Source organism: Dendrobates tinctorius, unplaced genomic scaffold (genome assembly GCF_039654945.1).
Source record: "Dendrobates tinctorius isolate UK_male_01 unplaced genomic scaffold, ASM3965494v1 ptg000187l, whole genome shotgun sequence".
NCBI classification, from domain to species: Eukaryota; Metazoa; Chordata; class Amphibia; order Anura; family Dendrobatidae; genus Dendrobates; species Dendrobates tinctorius.
The window spans coordinates 4118188-4137522 of NW_027361854.1; the positions used below are offsets into that span (position 1 = coordinate 4118188).

The 19335-nt window shown below is 50.4% G+C and overlaps 1 protein-coding gene across 1 annotated transcript in view; it reads right to left on the reverse strand.

Moving 5' to 3' along the window:
* Positions 1 to 19335, reverse strand: part of STAT2 (signal transducer and activator of transcription 2) — a 129030-nt gene that overhangs the window by 85985 nt on the left and 23710 nt on the right. The window contains exons 4-5 of the mRNA XM_073552239.1: positions 13083 to 13178; positions 10788 to 10880 (exon numbers count right to left, since the gene is read on the reverse strand). Coding sequence (XP_073408340.1) covers positions 10788 to 10880; positions 13083 to 13178 — 189 coding nt within the window. The remainder of the gene's footprint in view (positions 1 to 10787; positions 10881 to 13082; positions 13179 to 19335) is intronic.

Sequence of the window (19335 nt, forward strand, 5' to 3'; positions counted from 1 at the left end):
TCAGAACCTGAGGGGCCCCAACCACAAAATCAGAACCTGGGGGCCCCTCCCACAAAATCAGAACCTGGGGGCCCCTCCCACAAAATCAGACCATGAGGGACCCCACCCACAAAATCGGACCCTGAGGGGCCCCGCCCACCAAATTAGACCCTGAGGGGCCCCGCCCACCAAATTAGACCCTGAGGGGCCCCACCCTCAAAATCGGTCGCTGAGGGGCCCCACCCACAAATCCAGACCCTGAGGGGTCCCGGCCACAAAATCGGACCCTGAGAGACCCCGGCCACAAAATCGGACCCTGAGGGGCCCCAACCACAAAATCAGACCCTGAGGGGCCCCCAGTCACAAAATCGGACCCTGAGGGGCCCCACCCACAAAATCAGAACCTGAGGGGCCCCAACCACAAAATAAGAACCTGAGGGGCCCCACCCACAAAATCAGACCATGAGGGACCCCACCCACAAAATCGGACCCTGAGGGGCCCCGCCCACCAAATTAGACCATGAGGGGCCCCACCCTCAAAATCGGTCGCTGAGGGGCCCCACCCACAAAATCGGACCCTGAGAGACCCCGGCCACAAAATCGAACTCAGAGGGGCCTCAGTCACAAAATCAGACCCTAAGGGGCCCCGGCCACAAAATCGGACCCTGAGTGGCCCCACCCACAAAATCAGACCCCGAGGGACCCCAGCCACAAAATCGGACCCTGAGGGGCCCCACCCACAAAATCGGACCCTGAGGGGCCCCACCCACAAAATCAGACCCTGAGGGGCCCCGCCCACAAAATCGGACCCTGAGGGGCCCCGCCCACAAAATTAGACCCTGAGGGGCCCCACCCTCAAAATCAGACCCTGAGGGGCCACAGCCACAAAATCAGAGCCCCACCCACAAATCCGGACCCTGAGGGGCCCCAGCCACAAAATCGGACCCTGAGAGACCCCGGACACAAAATCGGACCCTGAGGGGCCCCAACCACAAAATCAGACCCTGAGGGGCCCCGGTCACAAAATCGGACCCTGAGGGGCCCCACCCACAAAATCAGACCCTGAGGGGACCCGGCCACCAAATCGGACCCTGAGGGGCCCCACCCACCAAATCGGACCCTGAGGTGCCCCACCCACAAAATCGGGCCCTGAGGGCCCCACCCACAAAATCGGACCCTGAGGCCAAAGTGGCCCCTGAGTGGCACCCACAGTTAAAACGCATCCTGAGTTGAAAGTCTTGTAGGTGCAGCAGGCAAGTCTCTCTTAAAGGGGCAGCCTGGGCAGCATTTCAAACCACTATCTGTACTTCCTTCAGGAAATACACATCTAGTATTATTATTACTATTCAGTTGATTTCCGCAATTAATGCGGCCCAAACCGCTACACGCACAGACTCCGTTGAGGCCTCGTTTCGAAGCCAGCGTCCTCGAGTGGTGTGCTAAGTATTTTTCATGTAGATCGGATTTGGAGTTTTTGCGCAATTTGCGCTTGAAAAAACATTTTCCTCAATGCATTTCAATGGGAAAATGTTGCCATAGGGAAAACATGGGACAGTCGTGAGGTGGCTGTTAAGCTCATTGATATGCGCAGGCTCACCCAGTTACTATGCCAACGCCTACGAACTTCACATGACCTCTTTAGGACAGCGTTTCTGGCAGATAATTTCAGCTCTTAAAGCGAAACCAACAGCTTAAATGCAAATCTAGCTTCATCACATGACGCATGCCACTGAGAGAGAATGTGCGCCAAAGTGGATTCAGAAGCCCAGTGAACCAAACTGGCTCTTAAAGGGCCGACGCGCCAAAGTGATTCTTAAAGGGCCGGCGCACCGAAATGAGTCTTAAAGGGCCGGGGCGCCAAATCGAAAGCTGAGTGACCCCAGGCTCCAAATCGGAGGCTGAGCCACCCCGACCTCCAAATCGGAGGCTGATCCACCCTGGCCTCCAAATCGGACCCAGCGTGGCCCCGCTAAAAAAATCAGACCCTGAGTGGCCCCGCCCACCAAAACGAACCCAGAGTGGCACAGCCCACCAAATCGGACCCTGAGGGGCCCCACCCACCAAATCGGACCCTGAAGGGCCCCGCCCACCAAATCGGACCCTGAGGGGCCCCGCCCACCAAATCGGACCCTGAAGGGCCCCGCCCACCAAATCGGACCCTGAGGGGCCCCACCCACCAAATCGGACCCTGAGGGGCCCCGCCCACCAAATCGGATTCTGAAAGGCCCCAACCACAAAATCGGACACTGAGGGGCCCGGACACAAAATCGGACCCTGAGGGGCCCCACCCACAAAATCGGACCCTGAGGGGCCCCACCCACAAAATCGGACCCTGAGGGGCCCCACCCACAAAATCGGACCCTGAGGGGCCCCGCCCACCAAATCGGACCCTGAGGGGCCCCGGCCACAAAATCGGACCCTGAGGGGCCCCACCCACCAAATCGGACCCTGAGGTGCCCCGGCCACAAAATCGGACCCTGAGTGGCCCCACCCACAAAATCAGGCACTGAGGGGTCCCACCCACAAAATCAGACCCTGAGGGGCCCCGCCCACCAAATAGGACCCTGAGGGGCCCCACCCACAAAATCAGACCCTGAGGGGCCCCACCCACAAAATCGGACCCTGAGGGGCCCCACCCACAAAATCAGACCCTGAGGGGCCACACCAACAAAATTGGACCCTGAGGGATCCCGACCACCAATTCAAACCCTAAGGAGCCCAGGCCACCGAATCGGATCCTGAGGGGCCCAACCCACCAAATCAGACCCTGAGGCCAAAGTGGCCCCTGAGAGGCACCCACACTTAAAACGGATCCTGAGTTGAAAGTCTTGCTGGGGCAGCAGGCAAGTCTCTCTTAAAGGGGCAGCCCGGGCACCATTTCAAACCACTATCTGTACTTCCTTCAGGAAATACACATCTAGTTATTATTATTAAGTTGATTTCCGCAATTAATGCGGCCCGAACCGCTACACGCACAGACTCCGTTGAGGTGTCGTTTCGAAGCCAGCGTCCATGAGAGGTGTGCTAAGTATTTTTCGTGTCGATCGGATTTGTAGTTTTTGCGCAATTTGCGTTTGAAAATTTTTTTTCCCCGGCCACAAAATCGAACCTAGAGGGGCCCCAGTCAAAAATAGGACCCTCAGGGGCCCAGGTCACGAAATCGGACCCTGAGGGGCCCCGTCCACCAAATTAGACCCTGAGGGGCCCCACCCTCAAAATCAGACCCTGAGGGGCCCCACCCTCAAAATCAGACCCTGAGGGGCCCCAGCCACAAAATCAGACCCTGAGGGGCCGCAGCCACAAAATTGGACTCTGAGGGGCCCCACCCACAAAATCGGACCCTGAGGGGCCCCACCCACAAATCCAGACCCTGAGGGGACCCGGCCACAAAATCGGACCCTGAGAGACCCCGGCCACAAAATCGGACCCTGAGGGGCCCCAACCACAAAATCAGACCGAGCTGCCCCAGTCACAAAATCGGACCCTGAGGGGCCCCACCCACAAAATCAGACCCTGAGGGACCCCAGCCACAAAATCAGAACCTGAGGGGCCCCAACCACAAAATCAGAACCTGGGGGCCCCTCCCACAAAATCAGAACCTGGGGGCCCCTCCCACAAAATCAGACCATGAGGGACCCCACCCACAAAATCGGACCCTGAGGGGCCCCGCCCACCAAATTAGACCCTGAGGGGCCCCACCCTCAAAATCGGTCGCTGAGGGGCCCCACCCACAAATCCAGACCCTGAGGGGTCCCGGCCACAAAATCGGACCCTGAGAGACCCCGGCCACAAAATCGGACCCTGAGGGGCCCCAACCACAAAATCAGACCCTGAGGGGCCCCCAGTCACAAAATCGGACCCTGAGGGGCCCCACCCACAAAATCAGAACCTGAGGGGCCCCAACCACAAAATCAGAACCTGAGGGGCCCCACCCACAAAATCAGACCATGAGGGACCCCACCCACAAAATCGGACCCTGAGGGGCCCCGCCCACCAAATTAGACCATGAGGGGCCCCACCCTCAAAATCGGTCGCTGAGGGGCCCCACCCACAAAATCGGACCCTGAGAGACCCCGGCCACAAAATCGAACTCAGAGGGGCCTCAGTCACAAAATCAGACCCTAAGGGGCCCCGGCCACAAAATCGGACCCTGAGTGGCCCCACCCACAAAATCAGACCCCGAGGGACCCCAGCCACAAAATCAGACCCTGAGGGGCCCCACCCACAAAATCGGACCCTGAGGGGCCCCACCCACAAAATCAGACCCTGAGGGGCCCCGCCCACAAAATCAGACCCTGAGGGGCCCCGCCCACAAAATTAGACCCTGAGGGGCCCCACCCTCAAAATCAGACCCTGAGGGGCCACAGCCACAAAATCAGAGCCCCACCCACAAATCCGGACCCTGAGGGGCCTCAGCCACAAAATCGGACCCTGAGAGACCCCGGACACAAAATCGGACCCTGAGGGGCCCCAACCACAAAATCAGACCCTGAGGGGCCCCGGTCACAAAATCGGACCCTGAGGGGCCCCACCCACAAAATCAGACCCTGAGGGGACCCGGCCACCAAATCGGACCCTGAGGGGCCCCACCCACCAAATCGGACCCTGAGGTGCCCCACCCACAAAATCGGGCCCTGAGGGCCCCACCCACAAAAACGGACCCTGAGGCCAAAGTGGCCCCTGAGTGGCACCCACAGTTAAAACGCATCCTGAGTTGAAAGTCTTGTAGGTGCAGCAGGCAAGTCTCTCTTAAAGGGGCAGCCTGGGCAGCATTTCAAACCACTATCTGTACTTCCTTCAGGAAATACACATCTAGTATTATTATTACTATTCAGTTGATTTCCGCAATTAATGCGGCCCGAACCGCTACACGCACAGACTCCGTTGAGGCCTCGTTTCGAAGCCAGCGTCCTCGAGTGGTGTGCTAAGTATTTTTCATGTAGATCGGATTTGGAGTTTTTGCGCAATTTGCGCTTGAAAAAACATTTTCCTCAATGCATTTCAATGGGAAAATGTTGCCATAGGGAAAACATGGGACAGTCGTGAGGTGGCAGTTAAGCTCATTGATATGCGCAGGCTCACCCAGTTACTATGCCAACGCCTACGAATGTCACATGACCTCTCTAGGACAGCGTTTCTGGCAGATAATTTCAGCTCTTAAAGCGAAACCAACAGCTTAAATGCAAATCTAGCTTCATCACATGACGCATGCCACTGAGAGAGAATGTGCGCCAAAGTGGATTTAGAAGCCCAGTGAACCAAACTGGCTCTTAAAGGGCCGACGCGCCAAAGTGATTCTTAAAGGGCCGGCGCACCGAAATGAGTCTTAAAGGGCCGGGGCGCCAAATCGAAAGCTGAGTGACCCCAGGCTCCAAATCGGAGGCTGAGCCACCCCGACCTCCAAATCGGAGGCTGATCCACCCTGGCCTCCAAATCGGACCCAGCGTGGCCCCGCTAAAAAAATCAGACCCTGAGTGGCCCCGCCCACCAAAACGAACCCAGAGTGGCACAGCCCACCAAATCGGACCCTGAGGGGCCCCACCCACCAAATCGGACCCTGAAGGGCCCCGCCCACCAAATCGGACCCTGAGGGGCCCCACCCACCAAATCGGACCCTGAGGGGCCCCGCCCACCAAATCGGATTCTGAAAGGCCCCAACCACAAAATCGGACACTGAGGGGCCCGGACACAAAATCGGACCCTGAGGGGCCCCACCCACAAAATCGGACCCTGAGGGGCCCCACCCACAAAATCGGACCCTGAGGGGCCCCACCCACAAAATCGGACCCTGAGGGGCCCCGCCCACCAAATCGGACCCTGAGGGGCCCCGGCCACAAAATCGGACCCTGAGGGACCCCACCCACCAAATCGGACCCTGAGGTGCCCCGGCCACAAAATCGGACCCTGAGTGGCCCCACCCACAAAATCAGGCACTGAGGGGTCCCACCCACAAAATCAGACCCTGAGGGGCCCCGCCCACCAAATAGGACCCTGAGGGGCCCCACCCACAAAATCAGACCCTGAGGGGCCCCACCCACAAAATCGGACCCTGAGGGGCCCCACCCACAAAATCAGACCCTGAGGGGCCACACCAACAAAATTGGACCCTGAGGGATCCCGACCACCAATTCAAACCCTAAGGAGCCCAGGCCACCGAATCGGATCCTGAGGGGCCCCACCCACCAAATCAGACCCTGAGGCCAAAGTGGCCCCTGAGAGGCACCCACACTTAAAACGGATCCTGAGTTGAAAGTCTTGCTGGGGCAGCAGGCAAGTCTCTCTTAAAGGGGCAGCCCGGGCACCATTTCAAACCACTATCTGTACTTCCTTCAGGAAATACACATCTAGTTCTTCTTCTTATTATTATTAAGTTGATTTCCGCAATTAATGCGGCCCGAACCGCTACACGCACAGACTCCGTTGAGGTGTCGTTTCGAAGCCAGCGTCCATGAGAGGTGTGCTAAGTATTTTTCGTGTCGATCGGATTTGTAGTTTTTGCGCAATTTGCGTTTGAAATTTTTTTTTCCCGTCATTGGAATGCACTGTCTCCAATGCTTTTCAATAGGAAATGGCAAAACATGCCCTGAGGCGATTGAAATGGCAGTTGAGCTCATTGATATGCGCAGGCACACCCAGTTACTATGCCAACGCCTACGAACTTCACCTGAACCCCAGCACAGAGCCTCTGCCACATAATATCAGCTCTTAAAGCGAAACCCACAGCACAAATGCAAATATAGCTTCATCACATGACACATGCCCCTGAGAGAGAATGTGTGCGCCAAAGTGGATTTAAAAGAAGCCCAGTGAGCCAAACTAGCTCTTAAAGGGCCAACGCGCCAAAGTGATTGTTAAAGGGCCAGCGCACCCAAATGAGTCTTAAAGGGCCGACACACCAAATCGGAGACTGAGCCACCCCGGCCTCCAAATCGGACGCTGAGCCACCCCGGCCTCCAAATCGGACGCTGAGCCACCCCGGTCTCCAAATCGGAGGCTGATCCACCCCGGCCTCCAAATCGGAGGCTGATCCACCCCGGTCTCCAAATCGGAGGCTGATCCACCCCGGCCTCCAAATCGGACGCTGAGCCACCCCGGCCTCCAAATCGGACGCTGAGCCACCCCGGCCTCCAAATCGGAGGCTGATCCACCCCGGCCTCCAAATCGGAGGCTGATCCACCCCGGCCTCCAAATCGGAGGCTGATCCACCCCGGCCTCCAAATCGGAGGCTGATCCACCCCGGCCTCCAAATCGGAGGCTGATCCACCCCGGCCTCCAAATCGGAGGCTGATCCACCCCGGCCTCCAAATCGGAGGCTGATCCACCCCGGCCTCCAAATCGGAGGCTGATCCACCCCGGCCTCCAAATCGGAGGCTGATCCACCCCGGCCTCCAAATCGGAGGCTGATCGACCCAGGCCTCCAAATCGGAGGCTGAGCCACCCCGGCCTCCAAATCGGAGGCTGAGCCACCCCGGCCTCCAAATCGGAGGCTGAGCCACCCCGGCCTCCAAATCGGAGGCTGAGCCACCCCGGCCTCCAAATCGGAAGCTCATCGACCCCGGCCTCCAAATCGGAGGCTCTTTGACCTCGGCCTCCAAATCGGAGGCTCTTTGACCTCGGCCTCCAAATCGGAAGCTCAACGACCCCGGCCTCCAAATTGGAGGCTGAGCGACCCCAGCCTCCAAATCTTACCCAGAGTGGCCCCACCCACCAAATCGGACCCTGAGGCCCCGCCCACCAAATTGGACCCAGAGTGGTTCCGCCCACCAAATTGGACCCAGAGTGGTCCCGCCCACTAAATTGGACCCAGAGTGGTCCCGCCCACTAAATTGGACCCAGAGGGGCTCCGCCCACAAAATCAGACCCAGAGGGGCCCCTGCCACAAAATCAGACCCTGAGGGGCCGCGGCCACAAAATTGGACCCTGATCGGACCCTGAGGGGCCCCAACCACAAAATCGGACCCTGAGGGGCCCCAACCACAAAATCGGACCCTGAGAGGTCCCGCCCACCAAATTGGACCCAGAGTGGTCCCGCCCACCAAATTGGATTCAGAGGGGCTCCACCCACAAAATCAGACCCAGAGGGGCCCCTGCCACAAAATCGGACCCTGAGGGGCCGCGGCCACAAAATCAGACCCTGAGGGGCCGCGGCCACAAAATCGGACCCTGAGGGGCCCCAACCACAAAATCGGACCCTGAGGGGACCCAACCACAAAATCGGACCCTGAGGGGCCCCTGACACAAAATCGGACCCTGAGGGGCCCCGGCCACAAAATCGGACCCTGAGGGGCCCCGGCCACAAAATCGGACCCTGAGGGGCCTAATCCACAAAATCGGACCCTGAGGGGCCCTGCCCACCAAATTGGACCCTGAGGGGCCCCGCCCACCAAATCGGACCCTGAGAGGCCCCACCCACAAAATCGGACCCTGACGGGCCCCAGCCACAAAATCAGACCCTGAGGGGCCCCACCCACAAAATTGGACCCTGAGGGGTTCCGGCCACAAAAATCGGATCCTGAGTGGCCCGGCCACAAAATCAGACCCTGAGGGGCCCCAGCCACAAAATCGGACCTTGAGGGGCCCCACCCACCAAATCAGACCCTGAGGGGCCCCGGCCACCAAATCGGACCCTGAGGGGCCCCGGCCACCAAATCGGACCCTGAGTGGCCCCGGCCACAAAATCGGACCCTGAGGGGCCCCACCCACAAAATCAGGCCCTGAGGGGCCCCACCCACAAAATCAGACCCTGAAGCCAAAGTGGCCCCTGAGAGGCACCCACAGTTAAATCGTATCCTGAGTTGAAAGTCTTGCAGGGGCAGCAGGCAAGTCTCTCTTAAAGGGGCAGCCCGGGCACCATTTCAAACCACTATCTGTACTTCCTTCAGGAAATACACATCTAGTATTATTAATACTATTCAGTTGATTTCCGCAATTAATACAGCCCGAACCGCTACATGCACAGACTCCGTTGAGGTGTCGTTTCGAAGCCAGCGTCCATGAGAGGTGTGCCAAGTATTTTTCGTGTCGATCGGATTTGTAGTTTTTGCGCAATTTGCGTTTGAAAATTTTTTTTCCCGTCATTGGAATGCACTGTCTCAATGCATTTGAATGGGAAACTTAAAACGTGCCCTGAGGAGATTGAAATGGCAGTAAAGCTCATTGATATGCGCAGGCACACCCAGTTACTATGCCAACGCCTACGAACGTCACATGATGCCCCAAGACAGAGCTTCTGCCACATAATATCAGCTCTTAAAGCGAAACCCACAGCACAAATGCAAATCTAGCTTCATCACATGACACATGCCCCTGAGAGAGAGTGTGCGCTCCCGCCCACCAAATCGGACCCTGAGGGGCTACGCCCACCAAATCAGACCCTGAGGGGCCCCGCCCACCAAATCGGACCCTGAGGGGCCCCGCTCACCAAATCGGACCCTGATGGGCCCCGCTCACCAAATCGAACTCTGAGGGGCCCCGCTCACCAAATCGGACCCTGAGGGGCCCCGCTCACCAAATCGGACCCTAAGGTGCCCCGCTCACCAAATCGGACCCTGAGGGGCCCCGCTCACCAAATCGAACTCTGAGGGGCCCCGCCCACCAAATCGGACCACGAGGGGCCCCGCCCACCAAATCGGATTCTGAAGGGCCCCAACCACAAAATCGGACCCGGATGGGCCCCACCCACAAAATCAGACCCTGAGGGGCCCCAACCACAAATTCGGACCCTGAGGAGCCCCACCCACCAAATCGGACCCTAAGGGGCCCCGCCCACCAAATTGGACCCAGAGTGGCCCCGCCCACCAAATCAGACCCACAAAATTGGACCCTGAGGGGCCCCACCCACCAATTCGGACCCTGAGGAGCCCCGGCCACAAAATCGGACCCTGAGGGGCCACAACCACCAAATCGGACCCTGAGGCGCCCCACCCGAAAAATCGGACCCAGAGGCCAAAGTGGTCCCTGAGAGGCACCCACAGGTAAAACGGATCCTGAGTTGAAAGTCTTGCAGGGGCAGCAGGCAAGTCTCTCTTAAAGGGGCATCCCGGGCACCATTTCAAACCACTATCTGTACTTCCTTCAGGAAATACACATCTAGTTTAAACTTACCACTCGGTTCAAGGGAAAAGGAAATCACAAAATATATATATATTGGACAGGGACGTTGATGCCAGCGCTGTTATCGGCGTCACGAGTCACAACACTGCATCACCGGAGAGAGCGAGTGCCGACGACCATGGGAACTACGTAGGCACAGGAGACGAGTGTATACGCTTTATTATTTTATTGAGGCCGAACATATAGTTTAAGAAGGGGTTGTCCGAGTAGTGAATGGGATTTCAGAATGGGCTTATACAAGCTGATGGCGGCTGTTAAACTACTGCGGATCGGCTACATGTTTGCCAATCAGTGGTTGGGTAATAGACCGGACGACTGCACTTCCCATGCACATAGAACGATCGGCAATAGATGGCTCTCTGTGCGAATGAGCATTTTGCAGCCTTGTTACACTGGTCGAGTATTGGGAAAGGTGCGTTCTTAGTATCTGCCATCTGTGGAATACATTTTTGACATTCTCCTAAACTGGCTACATGGTAACAATAATGCAAATTACAATGCCCCCACTGAGGTTTTTTACAACAGACACAGTGCACCATGTGTTCCGAGAAAGGAGAAGAGTAAAGAAAATGTCGCACTAACACATGCTGGAATTAGCACGACCTCAAGTTTGTACAGGTTTTATGTTCAGTTTCATCGGAATGCAGCCCAATCTGCCGCCATATTGATATGAGCTGTAGGCAATATCCTCTTACCATAACCTTTTCATTTGCTTCATTTGAGCGCTGCTCGATTTTATGTTGCTGCACTGTCTCCATTGGTAACTGACCTTGCTGTCCGCTCTGCGCCTACAGAGAGATGGAGGGATAAATCAGATGTAGCTCCTCACGTCCGCCATCATTATTGCTCACTTCTTACACTTACATCAATATTATACACATGGAACCAGAAGTGGAAAATGTAGTTAGGTTTTACATTTATTTTATATTGGGGAATATAAACTTCCAAAATTATTTAATTTCTTAATATCTTACATAACCTAATACAGTTAGGTGCAGAAATATTTGGACGGTGACACACGTTTGGGCACTTTAGCTGCTTGTCAAAACATATTCACGATACAGTTATGTGGTAATCAATGTAGGGTTAACATGAAGACTCTAATCTTTAAAGGGAACCAGTCACATGAAAAAATGCTATTAACCTGCAGATATGGAATTAATCTGCAGATTAGTAGCGTTTTAAACCCGCCCGACACTTAGACTATGTGTACTGACATATAAAACAAAACCATACGGAACCAAATGTATATCCCAGTAGAGTCGCCCACTATGTAGTGCCGTCTCAATGGGAAATGGACACTCCAGTATAACATATTAAACAGAGGAAAAAAGGGAGTACAAGTTCAATATAATAAAAATAAGCAAAGTTTATTAAACATGTAGTACTGACAGTTACATAAATGACAAAAGATATATAAAGGATAAGTATCTGCTGCTTGTTAGTCCTAAGAATTGACAAAATAAAGTGCTTAGTGCCTGTAACAAATATGGGCCATACTTGAGGGATATAAAGGTAAGAGAGATCCTAACAGGTGCGCATCCTGAAAAAAATCACTATCCCAAGCCATAGTGCTTACCCATATTGAACTCTGCCAAGGACCACAAGCAGTGCCGCCACCGACGCGCGTTTCGCCTCTTTTTCAAGGTGCCGACGACACCTTGAAAAAGAGGCGAAATGCGCGTCGGTGGCGGCGCTGCTTGTGGTCCTTGGCAGAGTTCAATATGGGTAAGCACTATGGCTTGGGATAGTGATTTTTTCAGGATGCGCACCTGTTAGGATCTCTCTTACCTTTATATCCCTCAAGTATGGCCCATATTTGTTACAGGCACTAAGCACTTTATTTTGTCAATTCTTAGGACTAACAAGCAGCAGATACTTATCTGATCTTTTATATATCTTTTGTCATTTATGTAACTGTCAGTACTACATGTTTAATAAACTTTGCTTATTTTTATGATATTGGACTTGTACTCCCCTTTTTTTCTCTGTTTAATATGTGTACTGACAGTGGCAGCTGTAACCGCGACCCTGGCACTGACTAACAGCCGGCCCCAATGATGAGGGAGCTTTCAGTCAGTGCCAGTGGAGCGGTTACAGCCATCACTCTCTATACACTGAGTGGCAACTGAATCCGCTCCGGGAACAGAAGCAGATACAAACAGAAGAGGGCTCCTGTGCAAGAACAACATATGGGCCCTTAGTCCAATAGCTCATCATAATGCACTCTTCCACCTGCTTTGGAGGTAGAAGGTTTGTGGAACCATAAGTGGTATATGACGGTAAGGTCTACATGCCAAAGTATATTTTGTAACTGTTCCAGTTAAAAAAAACAAGTATATTTTGCCTAATCTATCAAAGACATCTAATATTTTACCTACAATCTGTGTAGATGAATAACATAACTGAAGGTCTCATTTAGATACACATTAAAAGATGTATAGTCCATTATATGTTTACAGGTAGTTGCATGCACTAGATCAGTGTTCCCCAACATTCCTTACCTTGAAGGCCAGATTCAGATCTGAGGGATGGTCGTTACTCACTTCCAGAGCCCTCCCCTCCCCATAATGACATCCAGCTCCTGTCTCCCCGACAGTAATGACAGAGAGCCTGCTTTAGTGGTATATTGACAGACAGAGCTTCCCCTCAGAATAACACCTACCCCATTTGGTACTCTCACACCACACTATCATATTCAGCTTCAATCACCATCTCTATCTGACAGCATCATCCTAAGTCCAATTTAGCACTTACTTAATTTATCCCACCAATCCCAAGGCTGGTACATGCACACCTAGATCTAATCTTCTGGAAGTTTAACTCCCAAAACTCACCATCTGTAGATCTGCTCTTCATGGTTGTTTGCTAGGCCTGATGCTAATGCTCCCGAGCTACAGGTTGGAGATCCCTGAACTAGATTAGGAAGATTTTGGAGATCCAATGATTTTTTTTTACATTGGGATTCCCACAAATGAAATAAAACATGCCTGTGTATCCTGGGATTCTGAAAGAATCTGCTTCTCTTTTTGTAGAAGTGCACGGATTAATTCTGCTAGAAGCTGTGGGTTTTCCTGGTACTCGCTCTGCAACAGAAAACAGGCCAAGTTATTAAGTGAAAATATAAAATTTAAAATTATTGGGCTCAATGAAAAAAAGAAAAGGAGTATGATAGTTTTAACCACGGCATATTCACACGGCAGTATTGTGCTCCGCATTATGCATCTTTAGATAGAAGGAAAAACCAGGAGGAAAGGAATTCCAAAAGAGAAAAGAGGTGAGGATTACAGATGGGCGAACCCAAACAGTAATGTTTGGAGTCTGTACTGAACACCTACTGTTCCCGCATGGACACGGAACATGGACTTCTCCAGGAAGTAAGTGTTACTGTTTAGGGTCGGCAACCTGAACATCGCATGTTTCGCCCACTGTTATCTGAATGACAACGTGAGAAATACTGGTGGCTCTAATTGACGGTAAGATCATTACTGCGTGTAAGAGAGCCAAGGTTCCCACGCTGTCAGATGACAGAGTGAGCCAGCAGCTGTGACCGGCAGTAAAAAGGTTACCGCTGGTTACAGGCGTTGGATGATGAGAGAGTACTACTTTTATAAACCTAAGACTGCTGACGCTGATAATAGCGAAAGCAGGCGTTGCTGATGGGAGTACTCATTAGCCGGCGCCTGTGAGCTATAAATAAATACATTTAAACAAATGACATTGGATCTCTCCTATTTTTGACAGCCAGTGCAGGCAAAACTGCAAGCTGGAACCCTCATCTGTCGGCTTTATCATGGCTGGTTATCAAAAATAAAGGGGTCCCACACAGTTTTTTTAAAAATATTATTTAAATAAAAACAAACAAAAAAGCCCAGGAGTGGGGTCCCCCCAATTTTTGACAACCAGCCAAGCTAAAGCAAACAGCTGGGGGCTGGTATTCTTAGACTTGTAAGGGTCCATGGATATTGTTTCCCCAAATCTTTTATAGCAAACAGCAGCCTCTACAGGTTTGCAGAAAACCAGGCACAAAACAACCCCATTCAGATGAATAGATTGGATTTTCAGTAGTAGAAATTGCCTGCAGTAAATCTGCTGTGCGTGAACGTGTCCTAACAAACCAGTAACGTATTTGGTCATCTGGAAATGAATTTCTATCCATTGGAGACAATCAGTCAATATTTCTATTGGATGATTGCCAGCAAAGATCTTGAAAATGTTTTGAAAGTATACCGAAAGTTTACACCTTTTCATTATATAATGAATAACTTTAAATTATTTAAACCAGCACATCCTTTTAAGAACATTCTTTAGAAACTGACAACAGTTTTAAGGGAAATCTTCACTTGATTTTCATACCTAATCCACTACGATAACATTATGCATCTTTGGAAAGGCTTTCAAAATTTCCCCATATAAACTGTGAGTCAACTGGACTGTGCAATCCAGGTAGAGACATGCAGGGCAATGTCAAAAGTGACTACATCAAATAAATGGTTAATAGATTGTGGGGGCTTCCGTTTTAATTAATTGACACACTGAGATAATGATTGCGTGGCCCTGATGTTTGCCATAGCAGTTCATGGCCAAATAGCGGCCTTAGAGACTCCCGGCTATAGCGGTCGGTTCAGAAGTTAGCGACATTTAGGTGGTAAACAAACATTTTTTTCATTCCTGCTATACCACTTTGCATTAATTCCTGAAAATCACCTGAAGGGTTAAAACTATCTTACAGAAGTTTTCAATATACAGGGGACACGGTTTTTAAAATGGTATCATGTTTGGGGTTTTCCAATATACTGTATAGCACCTCCAAAGTCACTTCAAACCTGGATAGCTACCTCAAAAAAATACATTTTGTAAATTTCCTTGAAAAAATGAAAAATTTCCAGCACAAAAACTACCCTCATCAATTCAAGTCTTTAGGTCCCTTAGAAAGCTGGAGTCATTACTTTGGTAAGTGGCGATGTCCCATTTAAATTGCTCAATGAGGTCACTGATTCCCTGGGGAGATATTACATCTTTGTCTGTCTCCTTAATAATAGGCTCTGCACGGTAGTGAACACCTATGTTCCCAATAAAAGACAAATTTCTTTCCTAAATAAACTCCAAAAGAAAATTAACAAAACTAAATCTGGGGACCTTGTCCTGGCTGGAGACTTTAACATAATACCCGACAGCAGCATGGATTCTACATCATCGGTTAGGTAAAGGGCTCCAGTACTAAAACATTGGCTTATTCAAAATGAATACTACGACACGTTTTGCTGCCTTAACACGTCTTCAAGGGAATACACCCACTATTCCGATGTCCATATGACATCTTCACGAATTGATCTGATTTTCACAAATATTTTTTCATTAATTAAGTTTCAAAGTATTAAAATCCTGAATAAGTCCTTATCTGATCACTCCCCGGTCTTAGCACAATTCACACTAGACCCATCTCTAGAGAATACCCGTCTCTGGAAAAATCACCCATCACTTTTTAAAATACCTGAGTTTAAACAAGAGTTTGAAAATCATATTGCCAACTTCTTCAATGAAAACCAATCAGACGAAATTGATATTTTCACACTGTGGAACGCCCACAAGGCTGTATTACGGGGAACTCTCATCCAGATTTCCTCGAGGTAGAGAAAGAAAAACAGAGAAAAAATTGCCACTTTGCAAAAACAGATCAATGAGAGAGAGGAACGACAAAATAATCTGTCACTTCTTTCCCCCGCCCTTCAAGGGGAAATTTTAAAACTTAGACAAAGCCTAAAACTCAAAATTAGCCAAGAATACGACGCAGTAATCAAAGCTTCAAAATATAAGACATATACATCATTGAACAGACCTACCAGATACACGATGGCGAAACTGAAACGGGAAAGAGTCAATAGAAGGATAAGCAAGATAGTCTCCCGCTCGGGCGAACCAAAAACACACCCTAAAGATATCACTAACTCATTTGCAGAATTTTACCAGCGTTTGTATAATCTTAAAGACGACCCTCGGGCCCCTGTTGTGAACCACGCATCTATTAATCATTTTCTGACGGACATTGACCTTCCCAGTTTGAGTCATTCTGACCAGGAACTCCTTGATTGTAAAGGCCCAAAAATCCCCGGGACCGGATGGTTTCTCCTCCGAATACTTCAAGTCCTTTTCTAAAGCCTTGATCCCACATATGGTCTCAGTGTTTAATGCAGCGTCCTCTTGGGGCTCCTTCCCAAAGGACATGCTTGAAGCTGTAATTGTTCTGATTCCAAAAGCGGGGGGGGGGGGGGACCCGGAGACTATGCAATATCACTCAAACACTTACATTAAAATTTATTCTAAACTGCTTGCCGAAAGGTTAAAAGGCATACTCCCTCGGTTGTTATCCGATGACCAGATTGGCTTTGTCGAGGGACGTCAGGCGGCAGATGGAACGAGGAGAGTTTTGAATCTACTTACCAGGGCAAATCTATCCAATACTAGATCTGCGTTTCTGGAATTGGACACAGAAAAGGCCTTTGACAGGATAAATTGGTCTTACCTGGAAGTGACTTTAACTAAATTTGGTTTCAGCCAAGGATTCCTGTCATCGGTCTTCGTATTATACTGTATTCTGCTCCCACTGCCAGAATCTATGCTAATCATTGCCTCTCAAACCCGTTCCCTTTGTCACCCTTGCTCTTTGTGTTGGCAAAAGAGCCACTGGCGGAGAAGATCAGATCCAATGAGAATATTGTAGGATTTGATTTCCCCTCTCGTCGTTTTAAAATTGGATTATTTGCTGACGACCTCTTTTTGACCCTACTGGACCCCTTGAATTCCATCAGAGCACTTGCTGCAGATTTGGAAATGTTTTCAAGGGCCTCTTATTTCAAAATTAATTTTCACAAGTCGAAATTCTTAACCCTCAACATGACTTCGGTAGAAATCGAGGAGCTAAAGAGAAGTACTGAGTTGGCCTGGGAAGATAAAGGGATAGTTTATCTTGGGATCACTATAGCTAGCTCTATCCAAGCAACTGTCAAAGCAAATCTAAATGGGATCCTTGCAACTGTCTCCAAGGATATTTCCTTTTTCAGGCAAATTGAACTCTCTATGTTTGGTAGGGTGATGGTTGCGAAATCCATCATTCTGCCCAAAATTCTCTATTTTTTAAGGACGCTCCGGATCACTCTACAATTTCAATCTATACAAAATTTACAAAATTTGCTAAAATCATTCGTGTGGAATAGTAGGAGGACTAGAGTATCATCAGAAATTCTATATAAACATAAGAGCAGAGGAAGTACGAGCATGCCTAACTTACATGCATACTATTCGGCCTTATTAATTAAGCAGAACTGGTATTGGCTCAACAGTACATAAAAATTTCCAGCTTGGTTTTACCTGGAAAGAGACATAAGTAAATTTGGCTCTCTAAAAGAATTGCTTTTCTATTTCTTGTTTCAAGAGCCTCAAAAGGTATCTTCCCATCCTATTTTTAGTCTCATCATTTCTGCATGGAGATCACTGATCAAACCATATAAAAAATTTAACAAAGTTGAACAGGCTTTGAGGTTTCCGCTTGGTGTAGTGGCTTTAATTTTTAACTTCCTTCGCTCAGAAATTTGGAATAATTTGGGTATTAAAAAAATAAAAAACATACACGATGGGTCTACTTTTCTCACATTCAGCGAATTAAAAGCCAAATATAATGTCCCCTCCTCTGAATTTTTCCCTTACTTAATGTTAAAAGATAAGGCACAAAAAATTATTTTAGGCAAAGCATTTAATTATGAAATTGTGTCTTCACTGCTGTGCAGCTTAAATAATAAACATACCTGGAGCCTGAGGAATGTATACTCTTTTTTCAATAGTGAGGATCTGTCTTGTAAGGAGATGGGAATCCGACCTTGGGATTGTTATTCCGATTGAGCAATGGGACATTGCCATAAAAAGGAGATTTTTGTGTACTCACCGTAAAATCTCTTTCTCTTAGCCTTTAATTGGGGGACACAGAACCGTGGGTGTTATGCTGCTGTCCACTAGGAGGCGACACTATGCATAATCTGAAAAAGATTAACTTTGGCTCCTCCTCTGCAGTATACACCCCTGGACGGCGTCAGCCTTCTCCAGTTTTGTGCCAAAGCATAAGGAGGAACGTAATCAAATAACATAACCATGCCTGTAAGAAGGCTACTATGTACGAGCTCAAAGAACAATATGAGAACTCAACAGTAAACAACGGCCCGTAAGGGCAACAGGGTGGGAGCTGTGTCCCCCAATTAAAGGCTAAGAGAAAGAGATTTTACGGTGAGTACACAAAAATCTCCTTTACTCTGTCGCCTAATTGGGGGACACAGAACCGTGGGACGTCCCAAAGCAGTCCCTGGGTGGGAAGCAGTGGACGAATATTGTGTTGACAGTTCCCTAGACTTGGGGTACAGCCGCCTGCAGAACCAGTCTACCCAGGCTCGCATCCGCTGAGGACTGGGTATGAACACTGTAGTGTTTCGTAAACGTGTGTAGGCTAGTCCAAGTGGCTGCCTTACACACTTGTTGTGCCGAAGCCTGATGCCGAATGGCCCAGGAGGCCCCTACTGCCCGTGTAGAGTGTGCCGTGATACCGGCCGGAAGAGGGGAACTGTTAAGTCGGTAGGCCTCATGTATGGTGGACTTGATCCACCTGGCAAGGGTAGCCTTGGAAGCCGGCAGCCCCTTGCGACTACCTTCCGGAAGAATGAAGAGGGAATCAGATTTCCGGAAAGGTGCAGTCCTGGACACGTAAATCCGCAATGCTCTGACGAGGTCAAGCGTATGCAGAGCCTTCTCCACTCTATGAACCGGAACCGGGCAAAGGGATGGCAGTGAAATCTCCTCATTGAGGTGAAAGTTGGACACAACCTTCGGAAGGAAGGATGGTACCGTGCGGAGAACCACCTTGTCCTGGTGAAAGGCTAGGAAAGGCCGTCTGCAGGAAAGTGCTGACAATTCCGACACTCTGCGTAACGAGGTGATCGCCACTAAAAAAAACACTTTCTGAGACAGAATGGAGAGTGGAACTCCTCTAAGAGGTTCGAAGGGTGGAGCTTGCAATGCTGTCAGGACCAGATTGAGGTCCCACGTATCCAGCGGACGTTTGTAGGGAGGAACCAATCGGGAAACTCCCTGGATGAAAGTCCTTACTTGCGGTTTAATAGCAATGCGCTTTTGAAAAAGGACTGAAAGCGCCGACACCTGACTCTTAAGCGAACTTAGGGATAGCTTGGCATCTAGGCCCGA